This window comes from Meles meles, chromosome 18, assembly GCF_922984935.1.
Source record: "Meles meles chromosome 18, mMelMel3.1 paternal haplotype, whole genome shotgun sequence".
Taxonomy (NCBI): Eukaryota; Metazoa; Chordata; class Mammalia; order Carnivora; family Mustelidae; genus Meles; species Meles meles.
The window spans coordinates 53294616-53312889 of record NC_060083.1 but is presented as its reverse complement, the minus strand read 5'-3'; the positions used below and the strand labels follow the sequence as shown (position 1 = coordinate 53312889).

The window sequence follows — 18274 nt, the reverse complement described above, 5'->3', positions numbered from 1 at the left end:
TATTTTCATTCTTGCATTGGGCACAAAATCAAATAATTTCAGAAGCTAGTATCAAAAGTGGGAGAGAGTTAAGAGCACTGTAGCTAATAAGACAGTGTGTGCAGGTGATAAGTATTTTTAAAAAACCCAAACCAAGAACCCTATGGCCAAACAAAACATGCATGTAGGCCAAACTTCCCTATTAGTCACTAATTCCTGATATCCACACAATCTGGTGTAATTACTTTCCCTAAGCAATTTCTTCTGCCTAATATTCTTCCCTTGCTCTATTTAGCTTCCTATTTGAAAGACAGTCTCCCTTCCAGCATGCATGTGTTTGTATATTTGTAGTTGTTCTGAATTTATGCAGCTCCTCCGTATAGATCATAAGATTTTTCAAACTGATGGTATTATTATTATTACTTCTGATGTTGTTGTTATTTCCTCATTTTGTTTGTTCCCTAAAGGCAGGTAAAGTAGTACTCAAAGGTTAGGTATTCAGTAAGAGCCCTGCTTTTGTAATAGCAGTAGAGAAAATATAAATCAATGATCTTTTCTTTTAAATATTAGTTTGTACAGAAATGAAGTATGTGATCCAGAAGAAATAACATCCTTCATTAATCATTACATCCCTGATGCTAAATTAAAAACAGAAAACAAAGAAAAGCTTGTGTATACTTTGCCCATGGAAAGGACAAATAAATTTCCAGGTAACTGAAATACGATTATGATGGTATGAAATTTGGGAGCAAGTGTTCACCTCGTTATTATTGCTTTCGTTACTTAATGGGTTTGGATTTTGTCTTAGTTTGGGTTCTCTAAAAAGCAGAACTTGAAATGAGGACTTTAGTGCACCTTTTTTTGGTAACTGATACCTAGAAACACCGGGAGGGAATGGGGACATGAGATTGAGAAGTGAAGGAGGCTACGGGAGTTTGCATTATCGAGCGGATGGTTGCAATACGAAACTGAGATGTAATACCATTGGAGTAAATAAGTGAATAAGTGAGCAAGGGGCTCAGAGTTATGTCACAAGAGCAGTGAGAAAGCTGGGATATATATTTGACACTCTCCACCCTTTATTGGTTAAGAGATGCTTTCAGGAGCATTAATTTTCTAACCCAGATGGCACGTGCTCAACACGAGTTTGGCATACTTCACAGCCCAGAACAAAACGCCTTCAGGCAGGGGTTAGTAAGCAGATTTATTGTGTATGAGTACAGAAGGGATGGGTGTGGAGCACAAGGTGTCTGCTATAGGTTCCCTTTTATATTTTAATTGTGTATATATTTATTTTGCAGAAGAAAACCATAGTTTATTTATTCTACAAAAGTATTCACCATAGGTTCCCAGTCTGCTGAGCATCAGTCCCAACCTAGGATTTGATTGATAAGTAATTCTAATAACAACTAACTCTTTGTACAATGTTTACTATGAGTCAGGCACTGTTCCTAATGGTTTCCTCTACATCAACTCATTTAGTCTTACAACTATTCTATGAGGTAGGTGCTATAGTCTTCCCTGTCTCACAAATGAGGAAATATATCTGTCTTTTTTGTTATAAAAATGTTCTTTTTTTTGTCTAAACATTGGGTTTATTAAAGGTTTAACTCTTCGCAGCCCTGATTTAAAAGAGGCTGCTTTGTATGATTCAATCTTATTAAGCAACTACTCAGGGATTCAGATTTAGTCTGACCCCCAAATAAGGCAGCTCTCTTCAGGAGCTGCAAGGTGGTATTCTCAAATCCATAGGCATATACCATGTCATTCTCTCCAATGAGCTACAACTAGCCTTTTTTCGGTTGGGGGAGGAAAATAATGAGTTATGTGTTGTTACCACCATAAGAACATGTCCCATCAGAATTCCTGGTGTTAATGTTTTGGTCTATGGCAGTCTCTTTATGCTGACCCTAGACCTCTGCAAGTCCAGTGGCATTCTTACGTCCTATCGGAAATATGGAGTGTAATATCAATGTTTATGGGGAACCTATTACATAAAACTCAATGCTTGAGACACTCATGATACCAAGTTAAATAAGACATCTGAGTTCCTGCCCTCACCGAGGTTACATTCTATTGGGTGGGGAGAAGTGGACACACACAATAAGCCCAGTTATATTATGATTGTATGATGCAATAATAAACAAGGTCATATGATTTAGAGAGAAAACCAGTGTCAGGCTGGGGTTTATATAGAGTGCCAGGAGTACAAAAGAAGAAAACCATCAAAAACATTCGGTGCAGAGGGAGGGAAAGAGATGTCTGGAATGTAGCGAGTGCAGGAGGAGACTGGCAAGTGGGGATGGGTAAGGTTGTAGGGATAGATAGAGGTTCGAGCATACAGCTTTAGAGGCCGCCCTGTGGTGTTTGACTTTTATCTTAAATACACTGAGAAACCACTGAAAGTCATTAAATGGGGCATTGATGTGATGTGACTCATATTTTCATTTTCTGGCTACAAAAGAGCACTCTGGATATAGAAGAAGAAGAGTAGATTCTGGGAGGCCAGCCATAGACCATTTCAGACTTACAGGTGAAAGATGATGGTCGTCGTGCAACCATGGTGCCCATTGAAAGATGGATGAAAAATCCAGAGGGACTTCTAGAATTTTGGCTCAAGTCACCAGGTGGAAGATGGTGTCATTTGTTATAAAATGTTGAGAGAGACAGTTAGGATGGAGAAAGAGGAATTAGTGTTCTATTTTAGAAATGTTTGCTTTGAGATGCTTTTAGACTTCAACGTGGAGATGTTAAGTGGCTAGGGTTACAGTTGGTTATAGGATATTGGAAATCAGAGAATACTCAAAGTAAGGGTTGGATTTGGGAATCTTAGCTTACAGATGGAATTCATGCAAAGTGATTGGATTTGAATGTATGGAAAGAGAAGGTGATCCAGGACTGAGCCCTCAGGAGAAAGTAGAGGATGGGTCAGAGAATGGTGGAAATCAAGATTCCCCCCCACCCCCGCAATGACCTTGAAAGAAAAACAAAAAAATATGTATGTTTTTATTCACTCAAGAGAGACAATGTTTGTAGAAGGATGAAGTAGTCAACAGTTTTGAATGTCCCTGAATGAGAGAGGGAGAAAAAGAGAGAGGGAGAGCTAAAAGAATATTTAAAAAGCTCTTGTCTGTTGAGTTTAGAATGTGGAATTGTTGATGACCTTGAGAAGACCATTTTCTGTGGAGGGATAGAGATAGCATTTCGATTCGTGGGGGTTTAGTTAAATAGGATATGACGAATTGAAGGGGGTGAAGTAGACAAATCCTTGGGCCATGGGTGCAAGTGTGTAGTGGGTGGCCAGTGGGGAAGGGAGACTGGGTTTTTGCTTTTGTTGTTACTTGTGTTTGTTTACTGGGTTAACTTAGAGCATTTTTCCTGCTGTTTGGGATGGCCCAGTACATGTAGAAGAAATTGATGACACAGAGAAGGGCAGGAGAGATTAATTGAGGAGGTCCTTGAGGTACCTGAATGGAATAGGATTCAGAACACAAGTCCAAAAGGTAGGCTTTGGTGGGAGCAGCTCTAATTCGTCCACTCATACAGAACCAAAACTCAGAATACAGGTAGAAATTAACATTACTTTGTGTGGAGGTGAGAAGATGATGTTCTTTCTGATTGTTCATCTTTCCTCAAAGAAGTAAGTGTTCTGGAAGTTCATGAGTTGGGAATATAAAATAGAGTATTGATGGTTTGAGGGTAGAGAGGAAAGTTCTGACATACTCAGTTCAGAGAAGAACATTCTAATAAAATTTTTCTTTTGCTTACTGTGATATCCCAAAAACATCTATTTTCTGAACAATATTTTGGATTACCTTTTAAATAAGTGTTAATTTACTGGGTTTTGTTATCAGTGTGATATTGAAAAATGTATCTGTTCTGGTCTGTTGCCTTAGACCTTTTCAGTGAGCTTGATAAGTGTTCTGGCCAGGGTGTGATGAGTTATGACATTTCCATGTCAACTCTGAATGACGTCTTCATGAAACTGGAAGGAATATCAGCTATTGGACAAGGTAAATGCATTGTATGACTAACAGAAAATCAATTTCCAAATAATCATGTATTAATTTGGTATTTTATAATTCTTTATACATGATTTACACTCAGGAGTGTGAATAATTCCAAATCTGACTAATGTTGGGAAAGGTTGTATTGTTTCCTAACATCATTACTAGGACTGAACACAGATTCCTTTTTGGGATATAATAAATTTGTCCTCGCAGACTTTTTGCTTCCTAATTCAGCAGTTTTCTCCTATCCCCAGATGGTCACTGCTTCTTGGATATGCTGAGGATGTGAAAGGCTCTCAATCAAGGTCATGAAGTCTGAGCAGATATTTCTTATAAAAATTGCTCCTAGCTTGTTCATGTAGAAAATTTCACTAAGGTCATAATGGAGAAAATGCTAGCATTGTCTCCTGTATATTTTAATGGGTTGTAATAGTAAGAAGGACAATCATTTTCAGAGCCTCTACCCGGCATCTTTGATCAATGTGTGGATATAGTGTATTATCTTTCTACAACAATCTTTCCAACAAAAGGCATTGGCATCATTCTACATAGGAGGAAACTAGATGCTTCGGTTAAGTGATTGGTCCTAAATCATGCCACTTATAAGTCATGTATTTGGGAATCAGGTACAGGTCTGGTGACTTTAGAGCTGGTAACCGTTCGCCCACATTTTGAAATTATCAACAGCTTTATAGCTGACATTCAGGCATCAATGATTGACTCTTTCTATGGAGAATGTTTCTTGAAATCCCTCAGAATATTGTTACATATGACCTTTTATGCCTTTCAAAGGCTAAGGCATAACAAGGTCACCCTTTACTGAATTCCTCTTTGGGTATGAATTTAGTTATATTTTATCATTGAGTTTATTGAAAGTGGAGATTATAAATTTAATTTGTTTTTTACATTGTTTGCTTTGTAACCATTGTAAAACAACTTCTAGTGTTATGGGAAAGAGAAAACTCTGATGTCCAAGGATGGCCTTAATAACGTGTGCGCATGTGTGTGTGTAGATTTTGAACACGCGGAGATAAGAGGCACAGAAAACCTACATGAAATAAAGCCAGCTTGCTCTTCGTTCCCTGAAATGCAGAAGGCTGCGAGTGACAGGGGCCTCTGGAGAATGCAGCTGCGCGCAATAGCACGGCTCCGTTTCTTAAAGTTAAAGCGTGGAAAGAAAGACCTTTTGATTCTGTGAGTAATAGAGGACTGTGATTTCGTTAGTGAGTTTCAAGGGAGGGTTAAACCAGAAGAGAATTTAAAACTAGAACATACTACCCAAAATTCTTGCCAGGAGATGGGTAAACACAACATTTCATTTTACTAACCGTAGGAATGCTTGCATGGTACCATTTAATTAGCTTTATAAACAGGGCTGCTTAGTTTTCGTAGTTTGATCGCCTTGTGTTTATATAGCCTTGCCTTTAGTACTGTCTGGGGTGCGAAGGCCTGACTTTCAAAATTGCAGCACCTATATTCATGGCCGGCATAGACTGTGTAAAGTCTGACGATCAATGAAATTGCTTCAGATTAATGTGGTTATTTTCTCTTTATTGGTAGACTCTTGGTATTTGGGATTGCAATGTTCCCTTTGATTGTGGAAAAGATAATTTATGCCCTATTAATTCAAAAGAGTGATTGGGAATTTAAATCTGAACTGTATTTCCTCTCTCCTGGACAACCTCCAGAAGATCCCCGTACCAGCTTATTGATCATCAATAACACAGGTGAAGAGAAAAAATTGTAATCCAGAAATAAGTTATTTTTATGTAGAGGGAAAAGAAAGCAAATCATAAGACAAGAAAATAATGTATTTAGGCTTCATTCATAGAAAATATTTATAGAAAATATTTATTGAAAATAGGGGAGGTACTGTGCATATTTCTGATTTTGGAGATGATGGAGATGGTGGGACAAGAGAGAAGGAGCGTGGGTTTCTATATAACCTGGTTAAAGCAGATTCTCCTATCTACCTCACCTCCCTAAGCTATTATGTGAGAGAGAAGTAAACTTGTATATTGATTGACTGAACCACTCTATTTGAGATCTCCTTGTTACAGCAGCCTAACCTGTTCCATAAATATTACACACAAACAATAGATATAATTAATAATAATAGATATTATAAATAATATTATACACAAATGTTATATGATTAACATATAAATAAAAAATTTTTATACCCAATGCCCCTCCAACAGGACCTTAGAAGATTCCTTAAGACAATTTGGTACTCATGCTCTTGTTAACCTAAATTAGGGGTAATTGGTTTTGTCCAACTCTTTAACTTTGAAGAAGCACTTGTTTCTGTCTAAGATGTAAAATACATGTATATATTCAGCATATGAATCTCTCTAGATGAGTACCCCAGCCCATTAAATATTCATATACAGTTGTGATTCAGGGTGATGGATTCTCCTCTTTATACAAAGGTGGTCTTTTAATTTTTTGCTCTCATTCTTTTCCATTTGGGTTTTAGAAAGTAAGTTTATTCACTCTGCTACCTTAAAATGGAAATTTTTGCATATTACGTATTTTATTTCTAAGATCTAGAAATTTTCAGCCTGTCATTGTCAGCCTATTCATTTTTATTTTTCAATCTATTATCATCTCATGTATATGTTTTCCTCTCCAGTTACTCTAGGAACAATATGCTTGGATTAACTTACTTATTTTTCTTCCCTGTATTCAATTGTGAGGTATTTTGGGATTTAAGTTTGGGGCTTCTCTGCCATCTTATTCCTCTTTTCTCCAAGTATGATGATTCTTGGTAATATGTTTCTTTAAATCAGGGAATCCCTGTTTGCCTAAGGGAATGTGGGTAACCATGAAGGTTTCCTACCCTAGGTGACTGTGGAGATGAAGTGTGGATGCATGGAAAGCTTGTTTCCTATGTTTGCGTTCCTTTCCCACCTGGTGGGAATGCTGATTCATCTGGGGCTTGGTCCTGCTTTATGATCCCGGAACCCCTTCTGAATGTCCCCAGTATGAATTTCATTTCAAAGTCCAAATGACCAAAAAATGAGAGTCCTCTTTTTTTCTTTTCCATTCCATCCTGTCCTTGTAATTGTCAAAGTTACTCTAGATCTTGCCCTGCTCTTTTCCGCAAGTAGTATCTCTTAAAAAGTAAATCTGGGGATCTGTGTACTGGGGACAACGGCCCTTGCTGCCTGTTCCATGTGGACCATGGGGAAAGAACAGTGGTCACTTTGTTTCAGAAGTGGTTAACCAGTTAATGAGCATGGCTATGGCTTTGGAGCCCACTTTGCCCTTTGAATTTGTCCACTCTGAGTTTCCATTTCTTGGACATTGGTTTTAACTTTGTCATTGTTAGCTCTTGTGTGCTCTAGGCTGTGGGTTTTCTTAGCTCTTATTTCCCTATCAAACAATCACCTGCTTTCTCCTTTAGGGGCATATCAAAAACTTTGGTCTGATAGTGGCACTCTTTTCATTTCTTACTATATATATTTCATTTCTTGCTAAATATATGTATTTCATTTCATTTCTTACTATATTTATACTTCATATATTCATATATCTTTCTAAATGTATATTTCATATATTCATATATCTTATTAAATATATATTTCTTTTCATTTCTTACTACATATATTTCATTTCTTACTATATTTATATACACTTAGGTAATATGTATGTAAAATATTTTTTTCTAAAGATTTATTTTTTATTTGTTTAGTTTTAAAGATTTTATTTATTTATTGGTCAGAGAGAGGGAGAGAGCACAAGCAGGGGGAACTGCAGGCAGAGGGAAAAGGAGAAGCAGGCTCCCCACTGCGCAGAAAGCCAGACATGGAACTTTATTCCAGGACCCTGAGATTCTGACCTGAGCCGAAGGCAGATGCTTAACTGAATGAGCCACCCAGGCACCCCTAAATGATTTTGTTTTAACGGTCACATGGTAACTTGCACTAAATGGAATCATAAACTAATTCATCACAGATTAGGATTTGATAAATAGAAGATGGTAGAATGAGCCAGTATTATTATTGTGATACCCAAGGACACATGCCTTCACATAATATTCCATAAATATTGACTTCAAATTGTGTATGTGGTTTATTTTAAAAATTCGACATATATCTTCTTGCTTTTCATGGCTTTCTGTTATTGATTTTGTGCTAGGATCAAATATTGAAGATTTTATACAGTCAGTGAAGCATCAAAACATACTTCTGGAAGTAGATGACTTTGCAAACAGAAACGGCACTGATGACCTGTCATACAATGGAGCTATCATAGTTTCTGGCAAACAAAAGGTATGTTTGCGTCTTGGTTTTGCTTTCATTTTTAACTGTTTTTAAATGGCAGTCAACCCAGGTAGTATATAGCAAGTTGATGTAGAATATTTGGGGTCATTATTGAATAAGCTGTGATAAGCTTTTATAAAACATTTTCAATCTTAACTTTGAGATTAGATGATTTTTACATTTGAAAGGAGCTAAGTGTAATTGCATTATTCAGATTCAATAAAATATTAGACCTTAGAAGTACCAACCATGAATTTAAAGAATTTTCTTCAATGGCTAACTACTCAAAAGACATTTTTTTGTATATAGTTGACCTTTAAACAACACAGGGGTTGGGGTGCTGAACCCCTGCACAGTTGAAAATCCACATATTACTTTTAACTCCCTAAAAACTTACCTGCTAAGAGCCTACTATTTACTGAAAGCCTAACCAATAACATAAATAATTGATTAACACACACTCTGTGTGTTATACGTATTGTATACTATATTCTTGCAATAAGGTAAGCTAGAGAAAAGACAATGTTATTAAAAACATTAGGAAGAGAAACGCATTTACACTACAGTATTGTGTTTATCAGAAAAAATTCACATATAAGTGAACAGTGTAGCTCCAAACCGTGTTGTTCAGTGTAAACTGTATTGAGAATATACATTAAATATTATAAAAGTCACGAGAAATCTCTGAGATAAAAGTGTCCTCAGTCTCCTGTTAACATGTTTCAATTTGAGTAAAGAGTCCAAGGGCTAGAGATTATTCCAGGTACAAGGCTGTTGAAAAATACATCCTAATTTTAAGTAAAACTCTTGAGTCTTACTTAAAAAGCTAGTGAAAAGCAGGAAGCCACATTAAAGGAAGCAACCTCATTATTTCTTGCTATAAGGAAAATAAAAACCAAAATAAAAGCCTTATAAGATACATCACTGAATTCAGTTCCATCTAAACTAAGGACACCATAAAAACCACAGTCTTACTCTGTCGTACGTCAGAAACTAATATAGCCTTGTTTTAAAAAAAAAGTAATCCCTTTGTACCAACTGTAGGAAACTGCATTGCTTGGCAGGTGCCTTGTTATCTAATGTATTTATTACATGAACCCATAGAATATATAAACACTACTGAACCTCTTGAGACATGCATAAACATTTTCATAAACATGAAGAGTGTAAATATTGTCTTAGCATAAAAATGGATCACCGGCAGTGTAACCATGAATATTTTATGTCCGCTCTGCTCATCTCCTGTCCAGGAAATCAGAGTTCCTTTGCTTACTCATTGTAAGCTGACTGTGTCTCCTTATCAGGGCTACCTTTTTATTCCGTTATTTGAAATTTCCTTAACAGCAAAAGGACAAAATGATCTAAAATGAGTAATAGTAAGAAAAATCCTTATTATCTCCTTTCACAGATGAGGAAGCAGAAGCTCACTCAGAAAGGTCATTAACTTGAGGATGGTCACACAGAGTGGGGCAGTACTGGGATTTTAATATAAAATATTTTTCTGTGTTCTTTAATGACAGTATTTTATTTGTTTTTGTTTTATTCAAAGGATTACAGGTTTTCAGTTGCTTGCAATACTTTGAGACTGCACTGTTTTCCTATTCTTGTGAATATTATTAGCAACGGATTACTTCGAATGTTTAATTGCACACAAAATATTCGAATCGAGAGAAGCCCATATCCTTTTGTAAGTACTGGATTTCTCATTCTAAGCAATTAAGAATATGGCAAGCACCCTGTGTTTTCCCTCTTTAGCTTTTAAATATTCATCATTGGTCGCTAATCCTAAAAATTTTTTGTCCTGACATTTTAAACATTATATCTAACAGAATATGATTTTTTCCCCCTTGGTATTATCAAGTACTCATGGAGGAATACTTTTCAATATTATGTCATAGTCTTCTAGAGAAGCTTCTGGAAAGATATACTCTTGATGGTGGAAGTGTATTGGACAGTGTGTGAGTGAGGTTGTGTGTGGGGGGGTGGCGTGTAAACTGAATTGGAAATCAAGAATACTTATAAAACAGCTTTAGAATCTTGTAAATCTAATCTAATTTGTTGGTGGACCATTCATTGACTAAATGGGTAGTAGACTGATACGAAGGAGAATTTGCCAGTTCTCGGCCGTGTGCCTTCTGATTACCTCCTTCACCCACCTGTAGTTGTGTGCGTTGTGGGGGTGTCTGATGCACACGGGCTGCATCTTTGGGGTTTTGTCAGCTGGCTACAGCCTGGGTTTGATGACAAGAAGCAGTAGTGGGAGCCAGGAGAGCAGGAGGACTCTGCAGCCTGGGCTCCAGTCACCGTGTTTCCTCCATTTGCCCCCCGACCCTGCCCCAGCCCAGATGGGACAGTCTCCTTGCTTCATCTTCCTTGGCTTCTCCAATCTTTCCACAACCTTGCATGAGTGTTTTCTCTCTAGTCGAAGGCCTGTAGGTAGTAGTGGTTTTCTGGTTAGACCCTGATACTCAAGAGGGATCTCCTAAAGGTGACTCAAAGGGTTTCAAACCAGGAGACCGGAAGAGCAATGCATAGGATTAGAAATGGACCCATCAGAAAAGGAAACCCATTTTGTGACAAAGGGGTTGAATTCAGTTTGGGCTTCACTGCATTCATGGTGCCGGGGGGTACGTGCACGAGCAGATGGACAGTAATACTTGAGCTGCCAGCAATGGACACAGGCACCTATGAGTCGAAGCCATCACTGACCGTGCGAGCTGGGACAGTGCTAGGGTTGGAGTGGTGGTGGTGGGGGGGGGGCTCTGAAGGGAACTCTCCAGAAAGTAGAACCAACCAGCAGTTAAAAGGCATAGATGGTACCCTTCTTGGTCTTTTAGTTTCCTCATATCATTGCTTGTTTATTGAGGTTCAAAGTTTGATCCTGGCGACTCTCGTAGGCATTCCCAGAGGCACACACCCTTCTTTTCTCAGCCATTTTTATGAAGACAGTAATGGATTTTCATACCTGAGGAAACATTCGAATTGATCCTTGGAGTCTCTAAAGTCTTAAGTAAAGCTTCAGAGCTATAGAATTTTTGAGATATAGAATTTTGAGACAAGCTATGGCACCGCTGAACTGTGATTAGGTACAAGCAGTCCTGTACCAAAGCAGGGGCCCAACCTCAGGCAGACGCTGATTTGGGGATGGTGACTCAAAGTTGGTCTCCTTGCCCACAGTCTGAAGGGCATCAAGTTTTCTTTTTAGCTCTGGGTTGCTTCTGAGCACATTCGACCAGCTGCTGATGGCTTCACATATCCATCGCTATGTCAGCTGAGAAAGATCTGCTGTTACTGAGACCAGAATGATCGGTTTCTCCAGGATCATAAGTCTCAAATTACTACTTTTTGCATTGTGGCAAAAACACATGACATAAAATTCACCATCTTGACCATTTTTAAGTGTGCAATTAGTAGTGTCAGACATGTTCAATTATTGTGAAACAGATCTCTCAAACTTTTTCATATTGCAGAAAACCTCATATCTGTCATACAAGAACATCCCATTGTCCTCTTTGCCCAGTCCCTGACAATCATCACCCTACTTTCTGTTTCTATGAATTTCACTACTTTTGATACCTCATATAAGGACAATCATATATATATTTGGTTTTTGAATAATGTCCTTGAAATTCATGCATGTTGTAACACATGACAAGATTTCCTTCCTTTTAAAGGCTGAGTAATATTCCACTGTATGTATGTACCATGTTTTGTTTATCCCTTTATCTGTTGGTGGACATTTGGATTGCTTCCGCCTCTTGTCTTTTATAAATAGTGCTGCTAGGAACATGGGTGGGAAGATATCTTTGAAACTCTGATTTTAGTTCTCCTCAGTGTACAACCTGAAGTGGGTCCTGAGTTACATTTTACTCCTCCTTTTTTTTTTTTTAAACTAGGAGTTAAAGCCTCATGTTAAATGATCAAAAATCATTTCCCCTCCCACACTCATGCATAGATGTTACTGAATTAAGGCATGCATTTTCATTTTTATTTTTCAGTATTTCAAAAAGCACATTTTTATGATAATTGGTATTTGTTTCATTCTTTAATTTTAATTTTTGTTAGTTTCAGAGGTAGAATTTAATGATTCATCAGTTGCATATGACACCCCGGACTCATTACATCCAGTGCCCTCCTTAATGCCCATCACCCAACTACTCATCTCCCCACTCACCTTCCCTCCAGCAACCTTCAGTTTGTTTCCTTTAGTTAAGAGTCTCTTACAATTTGACTCCCTCTCTGTTTTCCTCTTATTTATTTTTCCTCCACCTTTCCTATGCTCATCTATTTTGTTTCTTAAATTCCACATACAAGTGAAATCATACGGTATTTGTCTTTCTCTGACTAGCTTATTTCGCTTAATGTAATACCCTCTAGTTTCATCCACATCATTGCACATGGCAAGATCTCATTCTTTTGATGGCTGTGTAATATTCCATTGTATATGTGTGTCTATATATGTATACATATGTGTATACATATATATACATACACACATACATATATATCTACCACATCCTGTTTATCCATTCATCTGTTGATGGACATCTGGGCTCTTTCCATAGTTTGGCTGTTGTAGACATGGCTGTTGTAAACACTGGGGTGCATGTACCTTTTCAAATCACTATGTGTGTATCCTTCGGATAAATACCTAGTAGTGCAATTGCTGGCTCACAGGACAGCTCTATTTTTAACTTTTTGAGGAACCTCCACGCTGTTTTCCGGAGTGGCTGCACCAGCTTGCGTTCCCACCAACAGCGTAAGAGGGTTCCCCTTTCTCCACATCCTCTCCAACATCTGTCGTTGCCTCAGTTGTTAATTTTAGCCACGCCGACTGGTGTGAGGTGGTATCTCACTGTGGTTTTGCTTTGTATTTCCCTGATGCCGAGCAATGTTGAGCATTTTTTCACGTGTCTGTTATAAGAAGAATTAATACCTATTCTTCTGAAACGGTTTCAAAAAATAGAAATGGAAGGAAAACTTCCAGACTCTTTCTAGGAGACCAGCATTACCTTGATCCACAAAACCCAGACAAAAACCCCACCAAAAAGGAGAATTACAGGTCAATATTCCTGATGAACATGGATGCAAAAATTCTCACCAATATAGCTAAGAGGATCCAACAGTGCATGAGAGGGATTATTTCCCAGGGAACCCATGGGATTTATTCCTGGGCTGCAAGGGTGGCTTGACATCCTCCAATCAATCAACGTGATAGAGCACATTAGTATTTGTTTCATTTTTTAAAGTAGTCACAAGTTTAAAATACCTTTTATATTTGCAGAACTTTGTGATCTACTGGACTGGACTGCCGGAAGGTTCCATGTTCTTGTTTTGGGTTGTGTGCAGCATTTCACCTTACATCTCCATGAGCAGTATCAGTGATTACAAAGTAAGAGAAGGGGAAAAAAATGAGAAACTTCGGGAACTCCAGTAATTGTGATTTAAATGCTATGTGTCCAAAATGTTTTCCTGTGAGAAAAACCTGTCAGCATATGTCTGATTTAGATAATGTAGTTAAGCATTATTTCTGTCGAGTCAGAAACTTTACTTCTAAGAACACAAAATATTTTTTACTTTGAAATTGCAGGAAACATGCAGTAATTTTACAGGGACTCAAATTAATCTATACTTGTAAAGGGGACTATTACACAACTTTTGATGACATTATTTCCCAGTGAAAAGGAAGAAATCATTGATTTTTACATTGAGGACAAGATGTAAGACTTAAATCCCCTTTCTACTGTGGCAAATAACCTTTTTGGTTATATTTGCATTTGGTCATGTCTGTTGTCCAAGGCAAAACCGTTAAATCAGATTTAGAGAAGTCATCCTTCACTATTCTGAGCCAGTGACCCCCATAACATATTTGGATAATGGATAATTTATTGTCCTTCTGGTCGCAGAATAATATCTCTTTTGAAGGAAGTTTATGCCTTGATTATTATGAGATCTGCTTTTCTATTCATTATGTATGAGCTAAAGTGGTGCTGGGAATCAAACTTAGAAAATAAAACAATATTCATTTTCACAATGACCATCCTTATGGAATTGCTGTTTAGACCTCGAATTCCAAATAATATATACATCATTAAATTGTTAGAAGATTTAAACTGACTTGGTTATATTTATCTTAAAATCTCTCTCAATGTGTTTGTTTTGAATTTGGATTTCAACTAGATCTGTGTATATCCTGTGTTTTCTCATCAGAAGAGAGCTAAGTCCCAGCTATGGATTTCAGGCCTCTACCCTTCTGCCTACTGGTGTGGGCAGGCAGTAGTGGATATCAGCTTCTTCGTTTTCCTTCTCCTTTTGATGTATTTAATTTTTTACATAGCCAACATAACAGAGATTTATATCACAAGTCGAATTGTGTTCAGTCTGGTAAGTAAAACATTATATAGACAATCTCTTATCAAGTAATTCCATGATAAATTATAACATTTGATACTTTCTATAAGTAAGACATTTTCATTTTTATTTTGACATAAACTAAAACAAAAAAACTCAAAGTGCATGCGCAATAATTTTTTTTTAATATTTTTTTAATTTTTTTTGAGAGAGAGCGAAAGCAGGAGTAGAGGGAAGGGGCAGAGGGAGAGGAAGAAACAGGCTCCCTGCTGATCAGGAAGCCCGATGCAAGGCTCCATCCCAGGGTCCCAAGATCAGGACCTGAGCCAAAGTCAGACACTTAACCGACAAAGCCAGACAGGTGCCCCTGAAAGAAGACATTTAAAAATATGTGTAATTTAATGTTTCCTTCTGTTACTACTTCAGTGTTTGACTTTGATATTATTTGTATTATTTTCAGATTGTATTTGGGTTTGGTTATGCAGCATCACTTGTCTTCTTGACATATGTGATATCATTTATTTCTCGCAAGTGGAAAAAAAATAGTGGCCTTTGGTCATTTTGCTTCTATATTGTAAGTACATATGCAAACGTATAAACAGAGAGATAGAGTAACTTTCAGGGGAACATAAATATAATCATCTTTGCCTTGAGAAATATTACAGTCTAATACACATTTACAATTTTTAATTATTGTCCCTTTGTCTTTTACATGTAAATCTATTTCACTGTCCTTGTCTATTGCATTTTTATACCACATAAAGCTACATGCTTATGGAATATTTGATGTCAGATTTGAAAAAAAATATGCAACAGCATCTGGTATAATTCCTCTCATTTTATAGAGGGAAAAAAGTTGAGTATTTGTTTAAGACCACATAAAAATCAGGGACGACTCAAGAATAAAATTGAAGTCTCAGACCTTATGTTCATTCCTGATGTACTGTTTTAAAGTTTATGTTGATCAACATCTTGATTTGAGGGGGTTGAATCATACATCTTCACGGAGACCTCAACCAGTGTGCAATAATTTTATACTTGATACGAAGAACTTATAATTTCATTTAAAATAGATGTTCAGGATGTGTGCTGTGATAATTGATCTTTCATTATGCAGTTGGTATAAATTTAAACTATGCTAGTCTTAGGACTCACAGAGCGTATATAAAAATGTATCAGATGATGGTAAGTGCAATTGTTCTTTTGTGATCTTGAATATATTTGGAAGGAAAGGCCCCCTCATCACTAAGTGAAGCCACACTCAGCTGTTAATTTGTTTCTAGAGTCCAGTGGACTCTCCTGGCCCGCAGGGTGTGGTCCTTCATTGGTATCTTAGTCCCTGTCTGGTAAGGAAGTACCTTTCAAACATGGTGAAAGTATGGTAGTGGATCTTCTTAGTACCGTGAGCGATACTATGTTTCCTTTGATGCGGTCTGCAGTCCTCTCTTGTTCTAGTGAATCAGAAAGGAGGAAAAAACTCACAAAAGAAGAAAATTGGAAGCTTAGTAGAATAAGACCTGTTAGCTAAGTCGACCAATAGACTTGTAGTTATCAAAAATAAGGAACTGGGAGAAAAAACTAGACACTTGATGTCATGGAAACCAAGAGGAGAGAAATAACGTCAACACGAATAATCACATGACACCTTTGCAGAGAGATCCTGGTGGTTGCAAAATGAGAAAGGTTTTTTGGATTTGCCGTCTAAAATGTTTATTGTACTCTGACTGAACACTTGATTGCAAGTTACTGGGTTTTATTCACAATTGCTTTTTATTTGTAGATTACACATTCCCCCCAAACTGTAAGTTCTCTTAGTAGTCACACAACATTCCCCTACATAAGAGTCCCACAAAACAGTATAGTCTTCTGACCTAAAGACTTAGGAATTACACCCACATAGGGTTTTGAATTTCAGCTTTGTCACTCACTAACTGTGTGGTATGAGGATGTTATTTCTTTCTCTGAACCCTGAATTTCCCATATATAAGGAGGGGATAGTAAGAATGACCACATTATGGAGTCGTTGTGAGGATTAAAGCAAACAGTGCATGGTAAATTCTTTTTTTTTGTTTAAGATTTTATTTATTTATTTGACATAGAGACAGCGAGAGAGGGAATACAAGCAGAGGGAGTGGAAGATGGAGAAACAGGCTTCCTGCTGAGCAGGGAGTCCGATGCGGGGCTCGATCCCAGGACCCTGGGATCATGACCTGAGCTGAAGGCAGATGCTTAACACTGAGCCACCCAGGCACCCCAACATGTTAGATTCTTAATTCCTGGTGTTTGTTTAATATTCAGCAAATTTAGTAGTTACAATTCTTAGTGTTTTTATTGTAATTCATACAGTAATAAGATCCAGCAAAAGTTCAATAGAGTGCTCAACACACACTTGTTGACTGATAAACTGATCCTTAAAACAGAACAATGAAAAATTATCTTTATCCCTCGTCCCACATTTACCAGTATTTAAACAGAAAACAAGTCCACTGCAATCAAAATGCACACTCTCGTTAAAATTATCTGTTTGGAATGGGGAAGACATGGACCAGAGAGGACATTTAGAAAGCTTTAGTCTGGGTAGGAGGGAGCATGGACTTTTTAATACAACTACCTGTTTAGCTTTCCATCCAGTATGGTTTTTATACATTCACAATATTGTTACCTTAGCAATAAAAAGTTAATTTCTCTTTTATCTTATTGTCTTAGATTACACTTAATGTGCTGTCAGAAAGCCTACCTGGCTACTTGAGCATTCACCTTAACCTCTGGATTTTTATTGAAAATTTTTCTGTTGAGTAGCTGAAGGTCGCATTTATTCTCATTAACAAAAACCCCTCGTTCCCTTTCACCCTCTGAAAGGGGTGAATCTGTATGTGGGAAAATTCTGATGTGTATGATGAGAACACTTACATCTTAAATATTTTCCCTAATATCAATGGACTGCGTATGTCTGACTTGCAACATATCTTAACTTGCCTTGTAGACCTCAATCATTATGTTTGACATTATGCTGCTTCATTTCAACTTGCCTACCTTGATTTCTAGCATGGTATTTGTTCCCTCAACTACCATGGGTGGATTTCTAGCTTTTCTGGCACAGGTAAGAAATATTACCAACGGTGTCACAAATTTTGAGTATGCAGCCTTTTAAAGTGCTTCACCCCAAATCTATAAGGATAGAATGCAGGCTAGTGGTTTCCTGGGGTTGGAGTGGGAATGGGGATTGGCCACAAATGCTTGTGAGGTATCTCTTTGGGGTGATGGAAATGTTATTAAGTTGAATTGTGGTGATGCTCTCCCAACTCCGTAAATTTACTAAAAATCCTTGAATTGTATACTTAAAATGAATGCATTTGATAGCATAAAAAATTAACCTCAATAAAGCTGTTTACAAAGCTTTGCCATATGCTCTATGCAAAATAGAAGCATTGTCAAATGCTATTCAAAACTAATAGCAGATTGAAAAAATGTTGCCTCGTTTAATGGGTATTCATTATCCACTGCAAGGATAAAATCATATACAGTACCATTTATTTGTTCAAAAAATATATATTAAACAGTATTCTGTATTAGGCGCTGTGCTGGTCATTGGGGACACCTAATGAACAAGACAGTGTGGTCCATCCTTTCAGAGAGCTTGGTAGAGATGACGATAGACCTCAAACA

General features: G+C 37.3%; 1 protein-coding gene across 1 annotated transcript in view; it reads left to right on the top strand.

The window, feature by feature from the left end:
• ABCA6 (ATP binding cassette subfamily A member 6) overlaps positions 1–18274 on the top strand; it is a 60066-nt gene that overhangs the window by 27907 nt on the left and 13885 nt on the right. Inside the window, exons 17-26 of the mRNA XM_045984737.1 lie at positions 550–689; positions 3876–3992; positions 5003–5183; positions 5550–5716; positions 8133–8266; positions 9807–9944; positions 13542–13649; positions 14468–14641; positions 15069–15182; positions 17592–17708. Coding sequence (XP_045840693.1) covers positions 550–689; positions 3876–3992; positions 5003–5183; positions 5550–5716; positions 8133–8266; positions 9807–9944; positions 13542–13649; positions 14468–14641; positions 15069–15182; positions 17592–17708 — 1390 coding nt within the window. The remainder of the gene's footprint in view (positions 1–549; positions 690–3875; positions 3993–5002; positions 5184–5549; positions 5717–8132; positions 8267–9806; positions 9945–13541; positions 13650–14467; positions 14642–15068; positions 15183–17591; positions 17709–18274) is intronic.